The sequence below is a fragment of the Dendropsophus ebraccatus genome, chromosome 1 (genome assembly GCF_027789765.1).
Source record: "Dendropsophus ebraccatus isolate aDenEbr1 chromosome 1, aDenEbr1.pat, whole genome shotgun sequence".
Lineage (NCBI taxonomy): Eukaryota > Metazoa > Chordata > Amphibia > Anura > Hylidae > Dendropsophus > Dendropsophus ebraccatus.
In genome coordinates this window covers 223,414,075-223,437,824 of record NC_091454.1, presented here as the reverse complement: position 1 = coordinate 223,437,824, position 23,750 = coordinate 223,414,075, and the positions used below count along the sequence as shown (strand labels likewise).

General features: G+C 46.8%; 2 protein-coding genes across 5 annotated transcripts in view; one reads left to right on the top strand and one right to left on the bottom strand.

Annotated features, from left to right (window-relative positions):
• Window positions 1–11,189, top strand: part of PLD2 (phospholipase D2) — a 69,656-nt gene extending 58,467 nt beyond the window's left edge. For all 4 annotated transcript variants that reach the window (XM_069949390.1, XM_069949419.1, XM_069949400.1 and 1 more), the window contains exons 13-25: window positions 807–917; window positions 1,006–1,182; window positions 1,562–1,685; window positions 1,962–2,080; window positions 2,164–2,277; window positions 3,053–3,157; window positions 4,986–5,074; window positions 5,275–5,388; window positions 6,785–6,834; window positions 6,966–7,103; window positions 7,568–7,721; window positions 9,272–9,389; window positions 9,573–11,189. In XM_069949390.1, the coding sequence (XP_069805491.1) occupies window positions 807–917; window positions 1,006–1,182; window positions 1,562–1,685; window positions 1,962–2,080; window positions 2,164–2,277; window positions 3,053–3,157; window positions 4,986–5,074; window positions 5,275–5,388; window positions 6,785–6,834; window positions 6,966–7,103; window positions 7,568–7,721; window positions 9,272–9,389; window positions 9,573–9,797 (1,638 nt within the window). In that variant the 3' untranslated portion in view covers window positions 9,798–11,189. The remainder of the gene's footprint in view (window positions 1–806; window positions 918–1,005; window positions 1,183–1,561; window positions 1,686–1,961; window positions 2,081–2,163; window positions 2,278–3,052; window positions 3,158–4,985; window positions 5,075–5,274; window positions 5,389–6,784; window positions 6,835–6,965; window positions 7,104–7,567; window positions 7,722–9,271; window positions 9,390–9,572) is intronic.
• A 1,615-nt stretch (window positions 11,190–12,804) lies between these two features.
• LOC138785225 (olfactory receptor 6F1-like) lies at window positions 12,805–15,318 on the bottom strand. The gene is made up of 2 exons (XM_069960920.1): window positions 15,199–15,318; window positions 12,805–13,746 (listed from the first exon to the last, which is right to left on the bottom strand). Exons 1-2 carry the CDS (start codon window positions 15,316–15,318, stop codon window positions 12,805–12,807), a joined length of 1,062 nt encoding a protein of 353 aa, XP_069817021.1.
• Between the last annotated feature and the right edge of the window lie 8,432 nt (window positions 15,319–23,750).

Below are 23,750 nucleotides of genomic sequence, written 5' to 3'. Positions count from 1 at the left end.
CTCTGCAAGTCTTTGGGCGAGTACTTTCGCCAGAATTTTACAGTCCGTATTCAATAGGGAGATGGGCCGGTATGAGTCAATTTTTGTTAGATCTTTATTTTTCTTCCCTACAAGGACTATACAGGCCTGCCGCATAGAGCGGGGGAGAACTTCTTCCAGACACGAGTCCCTGAAAGTCTCTAGCAATTTAGGGAGGAGTACATCCTGAAACTCTTTGTATATTTCAAATGGGAGCCCATCTGTACCAGGCGTAGATTGACCTTGAAGGCTATTAAGAGAGCGAACCAGATCTTCCATCGTTATTGGCCTATTCAGAATAACTTTTTGTTCAGGATTCATTTTGGGCATATCTAGGCCATCTAACAGTGCATTCACCCTCCCCACATCAATATTACCAGCAGACTTATATACCTCCTGAAAATGATGTAATACTATATTTCTAATCTTGTCAGGTTCGTGTGTGAGGAGCCCTTGTCTATCAGTCAGTGAGGTTACACACTTCCTCGGGTCTTGGTTTTTAACTATATTCGCCAAATATTTCCCGGGCTTACGCCCCTCTAAGAAGCGGGTCTGCCCTTGAAAAAAGGATTTTTGCTGAGCTTTAGAAATAAAAAATTCTGCATAACCCCAAGTGACTTTAGTGAAGTCAGGTCAAGTCTAAAAGCCTGAAGTTCCCGATCTAGAATTCACTATTAGGTAGAACATGCTCCTCAATGCTACAAGAGGCCACCATATTGATCCCCTGGGTAGAGTACATCTAAACTTGGGGGACTGTATGATTTTCATGATGGTTTCACTCTCCGTAGGAGGCCGGAGTGCGCGTATGCATCATACTCTTTAAGGAGGTGGAGCTGGCTCTGGGTATTAACAGTGGATACAGCAAGAGGGCACTCATGCTCCTGCACCCCAATATTAAGGTGAGGACCTCAAAGTTGTGTTGGTATTACAGGGTCATGGCAAGTGGCGGGGTCTCATAGTTGCCTCTGTGCTCTCTTGCCATCATAGGTGATGCGGCACCCGGATCACGTGTCTTCCATCGTCTTCCTCTGGGCTCACCATGAGAAGATGGTGGCCATCGACCAGTCTGTTGTCTTTCTGGGCGGTTTGGACTTGGCCTATGGCAGATGGGACGATCATGATTACCGACTGACTGATGTGGGACCTACGGAGAAACAGCAGCAGGTAGCCATCTGCCCAGATCACAGCCCGTGACCCAGTATGGTACTGTTCTTACTCCTCTTCTACCAAGTCAATGGACTAGCACAATACTGTATGACGTTACTCCTATTACTCCACTCTCGTCTTCATCCACCATAACCATACAACCACCCCTGTACTCTTCAGTATAACCCTCTTATACCTTCTCCCTCACTATAACATCTCCCCATCCCTCTTGCCTATTATAACCCCCTATGGTTCCTGCTGACAGTACTCCCCGTGACATCATGTAACCCTTCTAGGTCTCCTCCCTTTCTCTGATCTCTCTTCTCTTTCACTGTCTGTCCTCTTGTTGGTTGTCTTCTCTGCTCCTTTAAGGTGGACTCCCGCTGTCTCTCACCAGAATGGAACATCAGCTGTCGACTCGCCCGCAGAGGAACCCATCATGGACTGCCAGACCTGGATGGGCAAAGACTACAGTAACCTCATCCTTAAGGACTGGGTACAACTGGACAAACCATTCGAGGGTAAGGGAAACTCGGTAGGGATCCGGCGGCTCAGATCACTGGACACGAGTTCCCAGATGGGTGTTTAGTCCCTTCTTTTCTCACAAAGCCAAGTGCACAGTCTGTACTCTGCTGTCGCTACAATAGATGAGAGCCTACTGGGTTCCTGCTGGTTCTAGCGATCGGTGACTCTGACCAATCCAAACATTTGCAATCTCTTAAGTTCCTTAAAGGGACAGTATCTGAGTTTTCACCCCCGGACCCCTAGTTCCTCCTCTTATCTATGTATAATTCCAGATTTCATTGATCGGATGAGCAATCCTCGAATGCCGTGGAGAGACGTGGGGGCGGTGATTCACGGCAAAGCGGCCAGAGACGCCTCCCGACACTTCATTCAGAGATGGAACTTTAACAAGGTGAGAGGCGTCAGGACGCAGGGATCTCGGGGGTTATGGCTAATGCTTATATGGTGTATTAACCCTTTGATTCTCTGTTATAGACGATGAAAAGCAAGTATAAGCGGTCGGCCTTCCCGCATCTGCTCCCGAAATCTCAGACCACAGCAGATAGATATCACTACACAGTACCAGGATGTCACAGCGCCTCTGTACAGGTGCGGTATTGTGCACGGTTAGAGAGAGAGAGAGAGAGTGTGTGTACTGTGTATGTGTGCGCAATACTGTGTGTGTTCTCAGTACAGGTGCAGTATTGCGTGGAGTGTGTGTACTATGTATGTTTTCTGTACTGGTTCAGACTGTGCATTATTTATATATATATATATATATATATATATATATATATATATATATATATATATATAATGTGTGTGTGTGTGTGTGTGTATATATATATATATATATATATATATATATATATATATATATATATATATATATATTGTGTGTGTGTTCTCTGTACAGGTGCAGTATTGTGTTGAGTGTTTACTGTGCGTGTGTGTTCTCTGTACAGAAATCAGACTGTACAGGTACAGAGAACACACACAGTAGACAGTCTACTGTGTGTGTTCTCTGTACCTGTGCAGTGTCTACAGTGTGTGTTCTCTTTACCTGTGCAGTGTGTGTTCTCTATATCTGTGCAAGACTGTGTGCAATGTGTGTTCTGTATACCTGTGTAGTGTGTGTACCGTGTGTTCTCTGTATCTGTTCAGTTTGTGTACTCTGTGTGTGTTCTCATTGCAGGTGCAGTATTGTACAGTTTGTACATTATGACTATGTACCTTAGTAACACCTATTATCCATACTAATAATATATCTGTACTGGATAGTATATGTGTCTGGATAGCAGATAGCAGACATTGTAGTGTGCGGTATGTTTTCAGCAGGTGATGGCGGTGAGTCCTCTAACCCGTCTCCTTTGTTTCCCTGCAGTTGCTGCGCTCTGTAGATCGCTGGTCGGCCGGGTGTAATGAATGCTCCATCCTCAATGCTTACCTGCAATGTATATCCCAGGCCGAGCACTACATATACATAGAGGTGAGGTCACCCTTTCTATATACATCATATACGACCAGTGCATTGTGACGCCAGTCATTGACACTTCCCAAGAGGTTCTGCAGCTTCTATAATAAAGAGTGCTGTCTGGTGTTTGTACAGTATGGCCAGTGTCCTCCATAGTCCACACTCATCCATTTCCTATATCCCCGGACCCTTATACAGCTGGGTATACGTCAGCCATCTTGGTTGTCATTCAGCTTTCCTCAGCTCTGTGGATTACACATGGACCAGCGCGTTTTGGAGCCAACATTAATAACAGAGATGTAGCTGAGCCGTGGTGTAATGTGCAGAGGTGACGCATTGTGTCTGGTGCAGGGAAACCACTTCCTCTATGAGCTCAGACACGAGGGCATGAAGCAGCATGACCCGGCCCGCTACCACCGCGTATTCCTGGCACCGCCGGGACGGGTGACTCATCTGTGGTTCTTCTGAAAGCCAAGCAAAAGAAAAATCCAGAAGATGAAGAAAAGATGCTTACGTGTCACCCTGATACTAATACATTCTATGAATATATTCAGGCCAAGAAAAAAAAAAAATATAAAAAGGTTATTGAGTCAGATGTCGTCATCATCATCATTATTATTATCATCATCATCATCATCATCATCATCATCATCATCATTATCCTTCGAGTACCTGACATTAAAAACAGCTTTGCACATTCGGACAGAGGCGCCAAAAATCATGTATTATTTTGTGTGAAATTCAAACTTATAACATTGGCCACTAGGTGTCACTGTTCTGAGCTCCACTACCTGTTGTCAATGAATGAATATCAATAATTATAGCAATTTAGATGGTGACCAGGAAGTGATGGAGGGAGATTCAAAGCTCTGCTCCTATGCTGTCAATCACAGTGCAGGGAGAGAGTGACAGACATCAGAGAGGCACATTAGATGACCTAATTCCATATACTTTGTGTTCATGATTGTGACATCTATAATTGAATTTTATTTGCATAGTATAAATAATAATATGAAAAATAGCTTTTTGCATGTTTTTGTACAGTAATTTGATTTTGCTTCACATTTATTTTGTGCTGCAGCATTTGTCAAAATACTGCCGTTTTGACCCCTAAAACATGGCGCTATTTTAGCCACTAACCGCGGTAGGACTGCATTTTTTACTGTGAATTTGCTGTAAAAAAAAGTTTTTTTTAGCATGAATTTGCGGTAAAAAAAAATATGCCACAATCACTGTGAAATTGCTGAATTTTTTACTGTGAATTTGCGGTAAAAAATGGTGCAATTTTAGCAAGGATTGCATAAATTGCGACAAAATTGCATATAAAAATATACAAAACTGTTTTTCAATATAACCAGAATTTTATTTATATTGAAAAAATAAAATTAAATGACAGATGTTGCGATCATTTACAGAAAGTATATTGCATTAGGTCAGGAGATTATGCCTCTCTGTCTGTCTCTCCAATGTCTGTCCCTCTCTCCCTGCACTGTGATTGACAGCCTGGGAACGGAATTTTGAAGATTCCATCTTCACTTCCTGGTCACTGTCAAAATTGCTCTAATTATTGACGTTCATTCACAGACAACAAGCAGTGGACCTCAAAATAGTGACATCTAGTGGCCGATGTTATAACGTCACACAGTAAACGACTTTTTTTCTTATTTGTTTTTTTTTAAATAAAGTGAATTACGAATGTACAAGATATGGATGCCTCTGTCAGAATACGCAAAGTAGTTTTTAATGGCGGTGCTCATGTATTTGGTGGTTTAGAACCAGATGATCAGTGAATAGCAGCCGGCTCCTGAGTGACATCACAATCTAATTTCCTTTTTCTCTTTAGAACCAATTTTTTATCAGTTCTACAGATGGAAGAACAATCCAGAATATGATCGCAGATGCCATTGTACAGAGAATATCCTGGGCTCACAGGTGAGGAGATGTTGACAGATACTGGAGTCAGATGCTGGCACTTGGGGTAAAGGATAATGATACTGACACTTGGGGTGCAGGAAACTTCTGTAGGGCCTCAGATTAGATCTCAGTACTGGATAATTCTTACAGATTTTATAATTGTGCCCCCCCATTGGTATTAGTCCCCTCACAGCTTTCTTTTCCTCCATGATCTACAGGGAAGGGAAGAAATTCCGCGTCTTCATTGTGATTCCTCTGCTGCCCGGCTTTGAGGGTAATATTGAGATGGGAGGAGGAAACTCCATCCAGGCCATCCTGCACTTTACATTCAGGTAACACCGCCGCCATCAGCTGATCCAGAAGAGTTGTCGGTGGTCTGTAGTACTGGAGGTGGGGGAAGGTGTTATAGGGGGGACACTTCACACCAACAATGGTTTCCTGCATAGGAAATGATGCTTCTGATCTCATGAACATTAGTCTGGATCAGCTTTTCTCCATGCCATGTGTTCAGGTTTTCCTATATATTGCACAGGGGGCATCATTTCTGTCAGTGCATTTGTGGATGTGGAATTGCCACATTTTTTCTCTATATTATCCTCAGATCTTCATATATCGGGGGTGCTGGAGGATGGAGAGGGTGGATGTTGGTCTAGATCTCCAAGGTGGTCTGCCCTTAGTCTAGGACCAGACTGATCCCGCTGCTTTCGCCTCATTCTAGAAGCCCCCACTGCTCTCGCCTCAGTTTATAGCTGCCCCCACTGCTCTCGCCTCAGTGTAGAAGCCCTCACTGCTCTCGCCGCCGTCTAGAAGCCCCCACTGCTCTCGCCTCAGTCTAGAAGCTCTCACTGCTCTTGCCTCAGTCCACAGCTGCCCCCACTGCTTTCAGCGCAGTCTAGAAGCCCCCACTGCTCTCGCCTCAGTCTAGAAGCCCCCACTGCTCTCGCCTCAGTCTAGAAGCCCCCACTGCTCTCGCCTCAGTCTAGAAGCCCTCACTGCTCTCGCCTCAGTCTAGAAGCTCTCACTGCTCTCGCCTCAGTCTAGAAGCTCTCACTGCTCTCGCCTCAGTCTAGAAGCCCCCACTGCTCTCGCCTCAGTCTAGAAGCCCCCACTGCTCTCGCCTCAGTCTAGAAGCTCTCACTGCTCTTGCCTCAGTCCAGAAGCCCCCACTGCTCTCACCTCAGTCTAGAAGCCCCCACTGCTCTCGCCTCAGTCTAGAAGCCCCCACTGCTCTCGCCTCAGTCTAGAAGCCCCCACTGCTCTCGCCTCAGTCTAGAAGCCCCCACTGCTCTCGCCTCAGTCTAGAAGCCCCCACTGCTCTCGCCTCAGTCTAGAAGCCCCCACTGCTCTCGCCTCAGTCTAGAAGCCCCCACTGCTCTCGCCTCATTCTAGAAGCCCCCACTGCTCTCGCCTCAGTCTAGAAGCCCCCACTGCTCTCGCCTCAGTCTAGAAGCCCCCACTGCTCTCGCCTCAGTCTAGAAGCCCCCACTGCTCTCGCCTCAGTCTAGAAGCCCCCACTGCTCTCGCCTCAGTCTAGAAGCCCCCACTGCTCTCGCCTCAGTCTAGAAGCCCCCACAGCTCTCGCCTCAGTCTAGAAGCCCCCACTGCTCTCGCCTCAGTCTAGACCCCTCTTGTCTCCCACACTGACATGCTGAGAACCTCCATACTGGGCCTGGACTGAGGTCTCACGTTAACGTTTTTGTCCTTTGACTCAATTTTCCTCTTTCGTAGCTCCATTTGCCGTGGAGAGAATTCTATAATTTCTCGGCTGAAGGAACAAAGTAAGTGTGGGCTAAAGAGGAGCGTGATATCCTATATACTATACTATACTATACTATATACTGTATATAATACTCTGAGAGGTTCTGTCCTGGATGGGAATCACTAGTCCTGTGTGCTTCTCTCTTGGCAGTGGGCGACGCCTGGCGCCAGTACCTGTCGGTGTGCGGCCTGAGGACACACGGGGAGATGCCGGACGGGTCTCTGGTGACGGAACTCATTTATATACACAGCAAAATGCTGATTGTGGATGACAGGAAGGTTATCATAGGTAAGTGCTGCTCAGGGGCGACGTGGACCGGGGCACTGCCCGATTTCCCCCCCTTATATCTGCTGCGGTCATACAAGGGTTCATAGGAGTACAGATCACACAATACAGTCTGACGGGAGGAAGAACACAGATAATGGGGAAGAGAGCCAGGAGAACCACAAGAACCAGGAGGTGACGAGCTCCCTAAGGGCCAAACTCAGGATTAGGCAGGACCAATCGAGTGGCTGTTACTGAGCAGATTACTACAACCCCCCCAATAACCTACCGTCACTACCTACAAGCCACTGATAGGCCGGATGTCTGACCAATTAGGTGACTGTTACCGGGTCCAGGAGATCTGACCTAGAAAGGGACGTTCCCAGACAAGGCTACTAAATGAGGAATCCATGATGGGATAGATGTACTCCTATGTTGATCCCTCCATTGCAGTGTATGACAGTCTGCTTTTCTATGTCTTGGTGAAGGCTCAGCTAATATCAATGACAGGAGCATGCTGGGAAAGAGGGACAGTGAACTGGCCGTCATAGTGGAAGACACGGAGTATGAGAAGTCTGTGATGGACGGGCAGCCGTACCAAGCCGGGAGATACGCACACAGCCTCCGCATGGACTGCTTCAAGTAATTATTATACATCCTGAACCCCCAGATCACATTATCACATGGCCAAACTTTTTCTCATACTACTACTACTACTACTACTACATCATCCTCTCATACTACTACTACATCATCCACTGATACCATAGTAGCCTCCTCCTCTTGCTACTACACCCTCCCCACATCCTCCTCTTCAAACTTTTATACCATCCCTTGCACCTCCTCATACTTCTACACTGTCTATGCCCCTCTTCCTCCTCGTCATATTTCTACACCGTCTATGCCCCTCCTCCTCCTCGTCATACTTCTACACCATCCCATGCTCCTCCTCATACTTATACTTCTACACCATCCCATGCTCCTCCTCCTTCTCCTCATACTTATACTTCTACACCATCCCATGCTCCTCCTCCTCATACTTCTACACCATCCCATGCTCCTCTTCTTCCTTCTACGCCATCCCATGCTCCTCCTCTTCCTCCTCCTCATACTTCTACACCATCCCATGCTCCTCCTCTTCCTTCTACACCATCCCATGCTCCTCCTCTTCCTCCTCCTCATACTTCTACACCATCCCATGCTCCTCCTCTTCCTCCTCCTCATACTTCTACACCATCCCATGCTCCTCCTCCTCATACTTCTACACCATCCCATGCTCCTCCTCATCATACTTCTACACCATCCCATGCTCCTCCTCCTCATACTTCTACACCATCCCATGCTCCTCCTCCTCATACTTCTACACCATCCCATGCTCCTCCTCCTCCTCATACTTCTACACCATCCCATGCTCCTCCTCATCATACTTCTACACCATCCCATGCTCCTCCTCCTCCTAATACTTCTACACCATCCCATGCTCCTCCTCCTCATCATACTTCTACACCATCCCATGCTCCTCCTCCTCCTCCTCATACTTCTACACCATCCCATGATCCTCCTTCTCATACTTCTACACCATCCCATGTTCCTCCTCCTCCTCATACTTCTACACCATCCCATGTTCCTCCTCATACTTCTACACCATCCCATGCTTTTCCTCCTCCTCCTCCTCCTCCTCCTCATACTTCTACACCATCCCATGTTCCTCCTCCTCCTCATACTTCTACACCATCCCATGTTCCTCCTCCTCCTCATACTTCTACACCATCCCATGCTCCTCCTCCTCCTCATACTTCTACACCATCCCATGCTCCTCCTCCTCCTCATACTTCTACACCATCCCATGCTCCTCCTCCTCATACTTCTACACCATCCCATGCTCCTCCTCCTCATACTTCTACACCATCCCGCGCTCCTCCTCCTCCTCATACTTCTACACCATCCCATGCTCCTCCTCATACTTCTACACCATCCCATGTTCCTCCTCCTCCTCATACTTCTACACCATCCCATGCTCCTCCTCCTCATACTTCTACACCATCCCGCGCTCCTCCTCCTCCTCATACTTCTACACCATCCCATGCTCCTCCTCATACTTCTACACCATCCCATGTTCCTCCTCCTCCTCATACCTCTACACCATCACATGCTTCATCTTTTGTCTGACTATTGTCTCTCTGTCCCTCTAGTACAATCCTGGGTGCACAGACGCCGCCATGTTTGGATGTCTTGGATCCAATATCTGATAATTTCTTTAATGAAGTTTGGTGTCAGACAGCACTGAATAACACAGCACTTTATGACCAGGTACCAGTATTAGTAGCCGCATACACAGCACAACACCATTGTTGGCCCGTCCCATGGATTGCCATCATGGTTGGCCTGTGACATGGACATGAAGTCCTATACACCTGTCACATTCACTGATGTAGATGGCCTGACTACACAGTCTGATACTGATGTCCCCATCTTCTCATCTTCCCCCCCAAGGTGTTCCGCTGCCTTCCGACCAACGCTGTGCAGAGTCATCGTGTCCGCCAGACTTACACGGCCATCCCCAATCTGGCCAGCACTAACCCCAGCCTCTCCCGGGAGCTCCTGACCCGGGTGAAGGGACACGTGGTGGAGTTCCCGCTCTACTTTCTTATAGAGGAGAATCTTCTTCCACCACTCAGCAGCAAAGAGGGGGTGATCCCTACTGAGGTCTGGACGTGACCCACCCGCACAGGATCCCTACTCTTTTTAACATCTCAGACATTGTTACAGAAGATCTGCAAGATCCACAGAACTGTCGGCCATTGTGTGATCAGCATCATTTCTCATATCGCTGTGTTACCCTCTGTGTCCGGCAAGAAAACACCACAGTCTATGCAGCAACCCCGACCAATCTGACTGGTATATGGGGGATCACCACTCTGCATGTGGGCAGTATCCAGAAGAGATCACCCCTCAGTGATCAGAAGAGACCGCTGGTCTGTATACACACAGTCCCCTATAGGCACAGTAACCAGAAGAGATCACTCCTCTGTATACACAGTAACCAGAAGAGATCACTCCTCTGTATACACAGTAACCAGAAGAGATCACTCCTCTGTATACACAGTAACCAGAAGAGATCACTCCTCTACATACCTCATGAGATCACTCCTCTGTATACACAGTAACCACATGAGATCACTCCTCTGTATACACAGTAACCACATGAGATCACTCCTCTGTATACACAGTAACAAGAACAGATCAAACCTCTATACATAGTAACTAGCAGAGCTCTCTCCTCGGTATACACATCCAGAAGAGATCACACACAGTTCTGTATCATTCTGTAGAGATCACTGCTTCCTATATCCAGTACCCAGATCACTGCTTCCTCCATCCAGTACCCAGATCACTGCTTCCTATATCCAGTACCCAGATCACTGCTTCCTATATCCAGTACCCAGATCACTGCTTCCTATATCCAGTACCCAGATCACTGCTTCCTCCATCCAGTACCCAGATCACAGCTTCCTATATTCAGTACCCAGATCACTGCTCCCTATATCCAGTACCCAGATCACTGCTCCTATATACAGTACCCAGATCACTGCTCCCTATATCCAGTACCCAGATCACTGCTCCCTATATCCAGTACCCAGATCACTGCTCCCTATATCCAGTACCCAGATCACTGCTCCCTATATCCAGTACCCAGATCACTGCTTCCTCCATCCAGTACTCAGATCACTGCTCCCTATATCCAGTACCCAGATCACAGCTTCCTACACTCAGTATCACCTCCCGCCCTGTATCCTCTTCCCTTCCTCCTGATCTCTAGTCTTGGTATACATGGTGGACACTACACATCAGCCATCCCAGCTGATGAAGAGGGGACGTGTGTGTTTTAGGACCTGGGGCTCGCAGAGGACGCCCATCACATGTCAGTCTGCTCTGTGCTATAATACAGAGAGGACATCTCAGCTTCTTGTATAATGAAGGCTTGTGACTATGCACTCTCTATAGTACGACGTCCTCCATGGAGCTGTGCTACTATAGGGATAACACTATTTATCATTGTAAGAACTGGAGACGACTGCACTACCAATAAACATTAGTTTTATTTTATCATCTACTTTGTCCGCCAAGATGTCATTGGGGTCAGCAGAGTATTTTTTGGAGAGGAGTGTGTAGGGACCTCGGATGATCTGAATGCACCAAGAAGGGGTTGTTGAAATAGCACTTTCTATATATGTGTGATGTAATGGTGATCTACACTCACAGGCCACTTTATTAGGTACACCATGCTAGTAACGGGTGGTCTTCTGCTGCTGTAGCCCACCTGCCTCAAAGTTTGACGTACTGTGCGTTCAGAGATGCTCTTCCGCCTACCTTGGTTGTAACGGTTGGCTATTTGAGTCACTGTTGCCTTTCTATCAGTATGCCCATTCTCCTCTGACCTCTGGCATCAACAAGGCATTTCCGCCCACAGAACTGCCGCTCACTGGATGTTTTTCTTTTTCGGACCATTCTCTGTAAACCCTAGAGATGGTTGTGCGTGAAAATCCCAGTAGATCAGCAGTTTCTGAAATACTCAGACCAGCCCTTCTGGCACCAACAACCATGCCACGTTCAAAGGCACTCAAATCACCTTTCTTCCCCATACTGATGCTCGGTTTGAACTGCAGGAGATTGTCTTGACCATGTCTACATGCCTAAATGCACTGAGTTGCCGCCATGTGATTGGCTGATTAGAAATTAAGTGGTAACGTGCAGTTGGACAGGTGTACCTAATAAAGTGGCCGGTGAGTGTATATGTGATGTTATGGTGATCTATGTGTGATGCAGTGATGAAACATGGAATGCATGATCAGTCACAATGCTGGCAGTAGTCAGCTGCCAGAGGGAATTTCAAGAACTTGCGCTGAACTCCAGTTACTATGGAGAATAGAAACGGAGCCCCCATACCATAACAGACAATGATGGTCCCTATAAGGGGTCTTTGTTTTAGAAATCCATCTACATCACTTAAATTTCTAACCAGGTGGATTGTTTATCGCACGTTCAAGATGGAGATGATCACATGGAAGTGAACTCAGCCTTAAGGAAGCTTACTGTAATGGGAAGAAAACCTGCTGTGATAGTAAACCGGTTTGACGTTGGGCCACAGCATGGAGTGGAGTCTATGCCCCCTGGGTCTTCAACAGTTCACTCAGGGCCTGTGATCCTCAGAAATCGGTGCAAGCTCCTTAGATCTAAGATAGTGACTGGGTGCTTGGCAGGGGTACAGAACTTTTAGGATCTTAATGTTACTACTGCAGCATTATCACAGTCACCCAGGGTGGACAAGGTTTCAGCATTTCACTTGAGGGGAAACCACAAAAGGCTCCTCTGTACCTGAAGGTTGTCTCCACCAACTTCCATCTCTAGGAGTGTTTGAAAGCCATGGTCATCCATTATGTTACCATCTCCCGGAATGTAGGGTTAGGGTGCGTTTACACTGCGAAATCCATGCAGAGCACATTGCAGGGACTCTGCTTCTTGCCCCCGCACACTCCCGCTTGACTCTCCGCCCGTGCCATACACTCCATTAAATCAACGGAATCCGCAAGAATTACGTAGAGTGAACGCCCGCTTATCAGAAATAAACTTTTTCTCCCTGGGCTCAACTCAAGACCAAACCTAGCAATCTACTATGGCAAAAGCATAAGATGACCTCATATACATTAGATTGTGTGCTAGGATTTCATTTCCAAGACCTTAAAGATGGAAAATATTTAAAAATGGCGGCTCTGATCTCCTGGTTCCTCAAGCTGTAGACAAGAGGGTTGAACAAGGGAGTCACCAGTGTGTAGAGGACAGACAGACCCTTGTTCAGGTCTATGGAATTATCTCTTGGTGGGAAGATATAAATGGACGTCAGTGTCCCGTAGTACATGCACACAATGATCAGGTGGGAGCTGCAGGTGGAGAAGGCTTTATGTCTTCCAGTGCTGGAGGGAATTTTAAGGATGGTCCGAATGATAGAAACGTAGGTGACTATGATAAATATGAATGGTGACAGAAGAAGGGGACATGACACCACAGCAGCGACCAGCTCTACGGCAGACGTATTGGAGCAGGACAACCGTAGAAGAGGAGCCATATCACAGTAGAAGTGGTTGATGGTGTTGAGGTAACAAAATTTTAACTCCCTGAAAAAAAAATATACAAATAGAATCAAACTGACCCCCAATAACCAGCAAGAGGCGACCATCTGAAGCTGACAAGTGAAGGTCATCATGGTGGCATAGTGTAATGGTCTGCAGATGGCCACATAGCGATCAAAGGACATGGCCGCCAACAGCAAGCACTGAGCAATGGTTGGAACTCCCAATAAGTGGAACTGAACTATACACCGGGCTACCGATACTCTTCCTCCTCCCACCAGGATCAGCCATAACATGTTGGGCACAATGTTACTGGTGAACAGGAGTTCAGACAAGGACAACTGGCTGAGGAAGAAGTACATGGGGGAGTGGAGGCTCCTGGTGACCCCGACCAGGACAATCACCAGGACATTAGCGGTCAGGGCCATGATGTGGACGATCAGGAACAGAGTGAAAACTAAGATCTTGACTTTATGGAGGTCTCCAAATCCCAAGAGGAGAAATTCTGTGATTGTTGATTGATTTCTCTTGTCCATTCCCTAGAGGATAGAAGATGGGAAGAAGATCAGAGTAGCCTCAAACTATACTGTAAGTGTCTACTATTCCTTTATGCAAACCTCAGACCAGACCTGACTATGGCTGTAAGGTACCTGGCTGCAGCACAAGCCCTCCCCCACTGCAAAAGGAAACCAAGCACACAAAGCTCGACAAACCCCGGAGTGTTATCATCTGTCAGTCAAAGTAAAAAAAATTTTTTAAAAAAAAGCTGAAAACAATATATGTACAAGACCGTTATTGTTATGGCCAGTCATTATCACCCACACGTGAGTATAGGAGTGGCAAATGCAGTGTCCCCATACCTGCTTCTCTGCCATGAATAAGGTTGTCATGTGGCCAAGGAAAACTTAATATTTTATATGGTCTCTGTGTATGTGCTGCTATTTTACTTGTCTCACTGCTAGATATCATCAGTGCAAGTGGTAACCTTTCTGCTGTGTGTTTACCACACCCAGTGTCACATGTATGGAAGATGCTTTGGTCACATGATGTCTATCAACCAGGAAGAGTAGTCCCTAGTCTAGCTTCTTGTTAACCTTGAAAGGGGAGGACTGGAATTAGTCTCAGCTCCTGCTAGTCAGACCATTCATTCACCTCTTAAGCTTTAAGTTTTCTCAGTATCCTGCATAACAGTATACAGGGAGAGACAAGCAAATAGGGAGATATTCCAGGACAAGTTCCCAGCTCCTAAAGTTACCTCTGAGCTCTACCTGGTAGTCTGCAAAGGTCAGGCCAAAGAAGAAGATCTTTCCTCTATTTAAAGAGATGTGAAATCTCTTCAGGACCTGAACCTGCTACACACAAGTCACTAGTCAAGTTCATGCTGCAAGAAAGAGCTTTATGTTCTACAACCACCTTCTTCTAGTCCAGGGTTGGTTAATTAGCTCAAGGGCCCTCTGGCATTTACCATTTTCTTCTCATCTTAGTCAAAAATGGTGCTGATCAGCATCCCTGTCGGTGATCATTCTCCTGTATTCAACCCTCCTGGTGTTGTGTGCCAGATTTGCACAGTTCTTCTATAAGTATGAGTGTTTATTCTTAAACAGAGCAGCTAAACTGTGCAGATCCTAGAGTTTAGTCTAATGTGAATACATTCCCTTTAAGTAAATAAGCTATATAGCTCCCCTAATATTACTATAGTCTAATGCACTTATAATCTCACCATATTACAAAGCCCCCATAATCTCACCATATTACAAAGCCCCCATAATTTCACCATACTGCAGTCCCCCTAGCAATGTGATGTGACATCCTGTATAGCACCCTATAGCGCCTCCATATGGCACTGCTTCTATTGTAGACATTGTTCTAGGATACCTCTTTAATACAGCATCTGGTGGCCTTTAGAACAATTACTGACACCTCTCTATACTTCTGTGAGAAGCCGCTATACGATATGGGCCCATAGATTTTTATAGGTGCTTTATAATTACCCATAATATGGCCTTGAGCATGAAGTCCTTGTGTGGTTCAGCCTGTGAGCAATATTGTACCAAGTATCCGTAAATAAACCAGTGTTTGGACAGCAGTTCAAGAGTGTGGATTCCTTTCATCATGGGTATCCTGGCTTAAAAGAGGACTACGACCTTGGGATACGCAGGTACAGGGTGGTCAAACACCTATCTACTGTCACTAATTTTGTTGTTTCATTGGACTTTAAAGGGATCGGTGGAGATCCGACAGTGGGTATGGTTGCCTTAAGGCAGATTTGTGCGACTGTTTTTTCTATATAACTTGAGCATGAAGTCGCCATCATTTCTGGACTTGCCTCCCCCCTGCCCACAGCAGCTGCCCCATTGGACCTATGATCAGATCTGGCCGTGTTCACATGGAAGGTTATAGATCAGCTGATACCAGGTAATATCCAGGTATAGGAATAGAACGTAGACCCTGCAGCATCTTACCTGATATAAGACATATAATCTATAGTTACACAGATGAAGCCACTTTATACACCTACAAGACCCTCCTGGGACCCTCCTCCTCCTGGGATCCTCCTCCGCAGCCCGCACCATTGTCCGGAGGATTAATACCAGCTTTATTTATATTCTACAAATAATGTAATAATTATAATAGTGATGTTTATTGCTTCATAGTGCTCTAAATGTGTTGGGTTTTTGACACAGGGTGTAGGAGGCCTTCAGGGAGCCCAAGATGACCGATGGGCATCACGTCAACAGTCTTGGTGCTTTACTGACTGTACACAGTCTCCACAGTCTCTAGCTCACAGGAAGTCTTCTCTTCCTCCACTTTTCCAGATCACACAACTAACACAACTAGAGATGAGCACATCTACAGTAGTAATGTGTAGATTTCAAAGCCTGCAGCCTGATCACAGTAGTCCTGTGATCTAACTGACCCACCCAGACTATCGGTACCGCAACCCACAGAAGGGGAAAAAATAACCCAAGGAGTAGAGAATAGGTAGTTGTAGCGGACGGTGCTTGAAGAGTAGAGGAGGAGTGAGTCAAAGGAGCCCCAACCCAATGTAGCTGTGTACTCTGCCGGAACCTGAGGATAAACTTTGTAGTGTATTGTTTACTTGCAGTTGTGTTTAGACTTTGGTCTGACCACCTTTTGCCCTACAGTTACGAGCTACCCGTCCTGTCACGGTATTACAAGCCCCAGTCATGGTTATCTGGGTATAACTAATAGTGTTGATCAAACTGTTCGAGAAAAGTTAGGTTTAAGTCAAACATCTCGATTTTCTTAAACCAAACATTTTACTGTTCGTTCGATTTAGCGTTCAGGTTCGAGTTAGCATTCGAGCGCTTTTTTGCCAACCAATCCGTGCCAGAAACGTCATGGTGTAGGGGTCTCATTGGCTGCTAAAATCACATGACCTAAAAGTCACTGTGCTGCGTTCTGGATGCCATTTTCAGCTCACTGTGCTAGATAGAGTGCTCTCTCAGTGTCTCATTCCATGCTGCATGCTGGCATTTCAATTAGACAGATAGGTAGTGAGATTAGTGGGGTGTTTAGCAAGGTTAGTCTAGCATATTTGCAACAAGCATTTTCCTGTTTATAGACAGCATTGCAGTCACAGCAATACTTAGCTTTGGTATTGCAGACTGCATATTGGATTTGACAATTTATACATAGTGCCCAAAAGTGTATTTTGGTTCGCTCACATCTGTTATACAGTAATAAACATACATCTCATTTGTGTACATGCATTTGTTTAGTAATTGCAACTGTATTCCTATAAGCTAAAAAACGTCCTCTGTCCTTCACCAAAAATACAAAATACTTGACATCTGTTATACAGTAATTAAACTTACATCTGATTTGTGTACATGGATTTGTTCAGTGATTACAGTGGTATTCCTATCAGCTGACATACGTTCTTTGTCCGTCATAAAAAAAATACGGAATACTTCACATCTGTTATACCCAGTAATTAATCGTACGTCTGATTTTTGTACGTGAGTGGGTAGATCTGTTGATTTTTTTTGTTGTTGTTGTATCTTCTAAGATTTCATACCTATCTTGTGAACATGGTGAGAACCAGAGATGGTAGGCGAGCAATATCAGGTGTGGGAAGGGGAGATAGAGGTAGTGCACAAGGCACTGCTTCTAGTGCTCCGGCCAACATACAAGCAAGAACATCGTCAGTAGCAGGACCATCAGGCCTGTCCTCTCTTGCTAGGTTTCCTGTGCGCCTTATTAATGAACAGCGTTTTCAATGTGTTCTTCAGTGGTTATCGGACCCTGAATCAAGCGCTTTGACCTCCTCTTCCTCTCAGTCACGGCCACAAATGTCATCATCATCATCGTCAGTCCAACTGGAAGTAAACATGGGTAGAATGTACAATATCCAGGCCACTAAAAATAATCCACATTCTGAAGAGCTCTTTGACCACACAATGCAGTTGGGGTCAGAAGGCGGTTCAAAAGATCAAGAGGCCAAAGAGGATGATTTAGTCTGCTCTGATGCCCATATGCTGATGCCCTCAGAGGAGGATCAGGAAGCTGGTCTGTCGTCAGAAATACAGAGCGGTCAGCAGTGCCTGTGGTTTCTAGCCCGCAGTTTGAGGATGTAGACTGTCAGATAGAGGAAGTCACCTGTGATGATGATGACATTGTGGATCCAACGTGGAGGATGAGGTAGTTACAGTGCGGGTCCGACTTATGAAAGGGAGAGGGTGGTCGCACAAGTCCGCTGATATTACTGTGCCAGCCATGGTCAGTGGTGGCAGTGGGGAGACCGGCACTAGGTTTTCGCTATCGAAGAAGTCCCGAACCTGTGAAGCCTGGGCCTTTTTTAAACAAGCCTCTGATTCTCAGACTGAGGTGATATGTTGTATTTGCCGGCAACGGAAAAAATGAAAAGTGTTTAAGTACCACGAGCATGAACAGGCACATACAGGGAATGCATGAATTGCTGTGGAATTGTCACTCGGAGTTAAAAGGCCACACAGGTCCTGGGTTTCCAACTACCATGATAACTGCTGCCTCCTCCTCCACTTCCAAGCCAAAGCGGCCCTCTTCTGCCGATGTGTCGGTGCAGGACAACCAAGCACCATCTCCACTCAAAGATACTGTCGGCCGCTCCCCACCGCCACCAACACGGATGACACCTTCTCCTTCTACCAGTGTGACCTGCACAGCGTACAGCTGCTAGTCCAGCAGCCAGCCTTCTGTGTACCAGGTGTGGGAGCATAAGGAACGCTTTCACCCCAACCATCCCAAAGCCAAAAAACGTAATGTCGGCATTGCCAGGCTGTTAGCTTTGAAAATGTTGCCTTTCCGCCTGGTGGACACAGATGGCTCCTGCCAGGGCCGTCTTAACAGCATTATGGGCCCCTGGGCAGAGGTGCGAATTGGGCCCCAGCCCCCGCGGCCGCCGCCATCAAAACCCCCCCCATCTTTGCAACCCCGCCCCTAGCCAGTACAATTACGTACAATAAAAAATACAAATTATTGTTAACATAAACTTTAATTCACAACACAGTCTCTCAGCAGCGCAAAAACAAAAAATAACCGTGCGTGCCGCCTCACCAAACCAGACCAGGTTGGCTTCAAAGTATCCAAAAAACGCAATGGAGACAGCACTTCCAACAGCAATCTGCAGGGCAACATGTCTCATATATACAGAGGGGCAACAACATGACTATTATATATGAGAACCATGTTGTCTCCCTGTATGTATACTGTATAATACAATATACAGGGAAACAACACGGCTTATATATAGAGAAGGGCAAAACAACATGTCTCATATATACAGAGGGGCAACAACATGACTATTATATTATATATGAGAACCATGTTGTTTCCATGTATACAGAATACAGGGAAACAACATGGTTCATATATAATATAATAGTCATGTTGTTGCCCCTCTGTCTATATGAGACATGTTGTTTTGCCCTTCTCTATATATATGCCAGATAACAAGCAACAAATATTACCACCGCATACTGACTAACACCACCGCTGCTACTGACTAATCCACTGTACACAGATCACTATCACCTCATCCAGTCATATAGAGGTACCCAGCTCTACACAGGTTCTGTACACCATATACATTACAGTGCAGATACATCAAGTGACTCACAGGGGACGTCTTCTCTGATCGGAGTTCTTCCCTTTTCATCTTCTTCTCCATCTTCCCAGGGCCGTTATGAGAACTTCTCCGAGCCACGAATCCACAGAATCTGCCAGACAGACATATTAGGCTCCACATTCTGTCACCATCCTCATCTCTCTACACACTGTACATCTGTATTGGCCCCTTATAGATATCTCCCACTGTATTACCCCCATATAGATGGCTCCCCCCTGTATTACCCCCATATAGATGGCTCTCCCCCTGTATTACCCCCTTATAGATGGCTCCCCCCCTGTATTACCCCCTTATAGATGGCTCCCCCCCCTGTATTACCCCCTTATAGATGGCTCCCCCCCTGTATTACCCCCTTATAGATGCCCCCCCCCCTGTATTACCCCCTTATAGATGGCTCCCCCTGTATTACCCCCTTATAGATGGCTCTCCCCCTGTATTACCCCCTTATAGATGGCTCCCCCCTGTATTACCCCCTTATAGATGGCTCCCCCTGTATTACCGCCTTATAGATGGCTCCCCCCTGTATTACCCCCTTATAGATGGCTCCCCCCTGTATTACCCCCTTATAGATGGCTCCCCCCTGTATTACCCCCTTATAGATGGCTCCCCCTGTATTACCCCCTTATAGATGGCTCCCCCTGTATTACCCCTTATAGATGGCTCCCCCCTGTATTACCCCCTTATAGATGGCTCCCCCTGTATTACCCCCTTATAGATGGCTCCCCCCTGTATTACCCCTTATAGATGGCTCCCCCCTGTATTACCCCCTTATAGATGGCTCCCCCCTGTATTACCCCCTTATAGATGGCTCCCCCCTGTATCCCCCCCTATAGATGGCTCCCCCTGTATTACCCCTTATAGATGGCTCCCCCCTGTATTACCCCCTTATAGATGGCTCCCCCCTGTATTACCCCCTTATAGATGGCTCCCCCCTGTATTACCCCCTTATAGATGGCTCCCCCTGTATTACCCCCTTATAGATGGCTCCCCCCTGTATCCCCCCCCCGTATAGATGGCTCCCCCGTATTCCCCCCTTATAGATGGCCCCCCCTGTATCCCCCCCTATAGATGGCTCCCCCGTATTCCCCCCTTATAGATGGCTCCCCCCTGTATCCCCCCCTATAAATGGCTCCCCTGTATTCCCCCCTTATAGATGGCTCCCCCCTGTATCCCCCCCTCGTATAGATGGCTCCCCCCTGTATCCCCCCCTATAGATGGCTCCCCCCTGTATCCCCCCCCTCATATAGATGGCTCCCACCTGTATCCCCCCCTATAGATGGCTCCCCCCTGTACCCCCCCCCCCTCGTATAGATGGCTCCCCCCTGTATCCCCCCCTATAGATTGCTCCCCCCTGTATCCCCCCTCTCTTGTACAGATGGCTCCCCCCTGTATCCCCCTATAGATGGCTCCCCCTGTATTTCCCCCCTTGTATAGATGGCTCCCCCCTGTATCCCCCCTATAGATGGCTCCCCCCTGTATCCCCCCCTATAGATGGCTCCCCCCTGTATCCCCCCTATAGATGGCTCCCCCGTATTCCCCCCTTATAGATGGCTCCCCCCTGCACAGCAGATAAAAACAAACAAACACCCAACTCACCTACCAGCGCTCCCCCGTCGCTGCTTCCTCTCCTCTTCTGCCCCCGGCTGATGCGTCGCTCCCTGGGGGATTCTCAGGGAGCGCACACATCCGGAAGCTCAGTGTGCGCCCGGGCCGGGACTTCCGGTACAGGAAGCCCCAGCGACGCGCACTGAGGTTCCGGATGCGTGCGCTCCCTGAGAATCCCCCGGGGAGCGACGCATCAGCCAGGGCCGGATTTCCTCTTGCGACCGCAAGCAAGAAAGTGCTTGCGGTCGCAAGAGAAGGGGAAGGGGGGGGGCGTGCAGGGCCGTCTTACCCATTGGGCATGGGAGGCGGCTGCCCGGGGACCCCTGCGTCCTAGGGGACCCCTGCCCGCTGTGACAGCGGGCAGGGGCCCCCTAGGACGCAAGGGCCCCCGGGCAGCCGCCTACCATGCCCAATGGGTAAGACGGCCCTGGCTCCTGCCACATTGTGGCCCTGTCATGTCCTCAGTATCAGATGCCTAACAGGCATTTATTTGCAAGAAAAGCTATCCCTGCCCTGTCCCAGCACGTTGCAGAAAATATCTCAAGCACGTTGGCTGCTCTGTGTCCACCAAGGTCCATCTGACTACAGACACATGGAGGAGACGATGCCCTTATCAGCATCACCGTTCTGGTGATATTTTTAGTGGAACAAGCGTTAGGCACTCTGCGGCAGCAGGTCTCAGCAGTGATGGAAGAGGGGTAGGCAGACACGGAACCTTACTCACTGGAGGATGCAGAGGACCCAACTGTTTCACAGTTGTATAGGTCTCCTTTAGGCACTGGTTCTAGGTCAAGGGCGGGTGCAGGTCGGCAGTAGAATGCATGAGGCTAGCCAGGTCTCTGGTGACGGTCAGGAGGAAAAAGTGGAGGAGGATTAGGAGGCAGGGGTGGACACCACCGGTACTGATTCCCCTTCACTGCTAAGAGGTTGTCACAGATTACAGGGGGAGGAGCAGGAGGAAGAGGAGGATGAAGATCCTGTTAGTGCCCCTCGACCCCGAGGCTTGGGAGATCCCGGTAGCATCTCACACGAGTGCTTGGATGCTACATTACTTCCAACATGATCCACGCATCAGGGCAATAAAAATGAACAGCGATTACTGGGTGGCAATCCTCCTTCATCCACGGTACAAGACCAAAGTGAGCAATTTCCTTTCACCCACAGAACTTGATAGTAGAATGCAGGATTTTGAGACAGTGCTCATTGACCAACTCGAGACATCTTTTAGGTCTTCACATTCTAATGTCATGGTGGAACAGCGTCAGCAACGCGGCAGCAGTAGAATTAAGTAGCCGCAGCAGGCAGTATGGCAGAACCCTACTTTGACAATCAATTTTTACCACCTCACCAACGCCGACAAGGTAAGGCAGCATTTTGACACACAGAGACCGCCTTAAGATCATGGTCCATGACTATCTGCGCATTAACATCGATGTTTTTGGACTTGGCCTTGACCCATTCAACTTCTGGCTGTCCAAACTGGATGAAAGGCCTGAAATGTTATCTTGCCCAGCAGCCAGTGTTATCTCGGAACGCACATTCAGCACAGCTGGCGGGGTGATAACTGACCAACTTATCCATCTATCCACTGACAATGTGGATCGTTTGACATTTATAAAAATGAATCAAGCGTGGATCTCTGACCATTTAGTTGCCCCAGTTGCTGATGTGACTGACTAGTAAACTGTAGCATGTCTTCTTGACAATGTGAAATACACATTTCCACTACACTACATATCACGTCTGTAGTTCCTATGCCTGCTGCTTCTAAAAATTGGATTCTACTGCTGCCCACAGCTAGTGTTCCAAGTGTTACAGCTGAATGTATTTTGAAAAATACACCAGTATGAGCTTGATGCGCACTGCATACACCTCTTTCTCCTCATCCTCTTAGGCCTCCAAATGGTTATTTTTTAAATGCCTCCATCTCTCCTGCCATGTTCTGCTGCATAATTTAGTTGAACCGCAACCTCCGTGTTCCCCGTTGGGCTCTTCTCACTGCAATCAATTTAACCAATTTTTCATGAGTGTGTAAAAAGCCCATTTTTGTCAGTCTGCATTGCAGAATAATTTTTTTTAAAATTAATTTAAACATCTGTTAGATTAATCAGTCAGGTACAGAGGAGTTGGTGGTTAAATTTTTTCTGAGTGGGCAAAAAGCCCATTTTTGTCAGTCTGCATTGCAGAATAATTTTTTTTTTAATTAATTTGAACATCTGTTAGATTAATCAGTCAGGTACAGAGGAGTTGGTGGTTAAATTTTTTCTGAGTGGGCAAAAAGCCCATTTTTGTCAGTCTGCATTGCAAATGTTTTTTTTTTTTTTTTAATTATTCTAAACATATGTTAGATTAATCAATCATTGTTACAGAGGAGTTGGTGGTCAAATTTTTCCTGAGTAGCTAAAAAGTCCATTTTGCTCAATTTACATAGCTGAATAATTTTTTGAAAAATCAATCTCTTCATCTGTTAGATGTATCGATGTTTCGTACAGAGGAGTTCCCAAGTATTTTTTTCCCATAGACTATAATGGGATTCGATAATTGTTCGAATATGCGAATATCGGGAGCTATTCGATTCGAATTATCGAATATTTCACTATTCGCTCATCTCTTTCATTCTTAAAGTCAAATTTCAGGCTATAAGTTGCTCCATGTTTGCAGTTTACTCTTCTGTATGATAATTACAGTTTCTCCTACTAATACATATAGTTGTCAAAATTAACCCGAAAATCTCCCATTGACTTTAATGGGGTTCGAGTTCGAGTCAAACTTCGAACCGAACTTCACTATTGTTTGAGGTTTGACTCA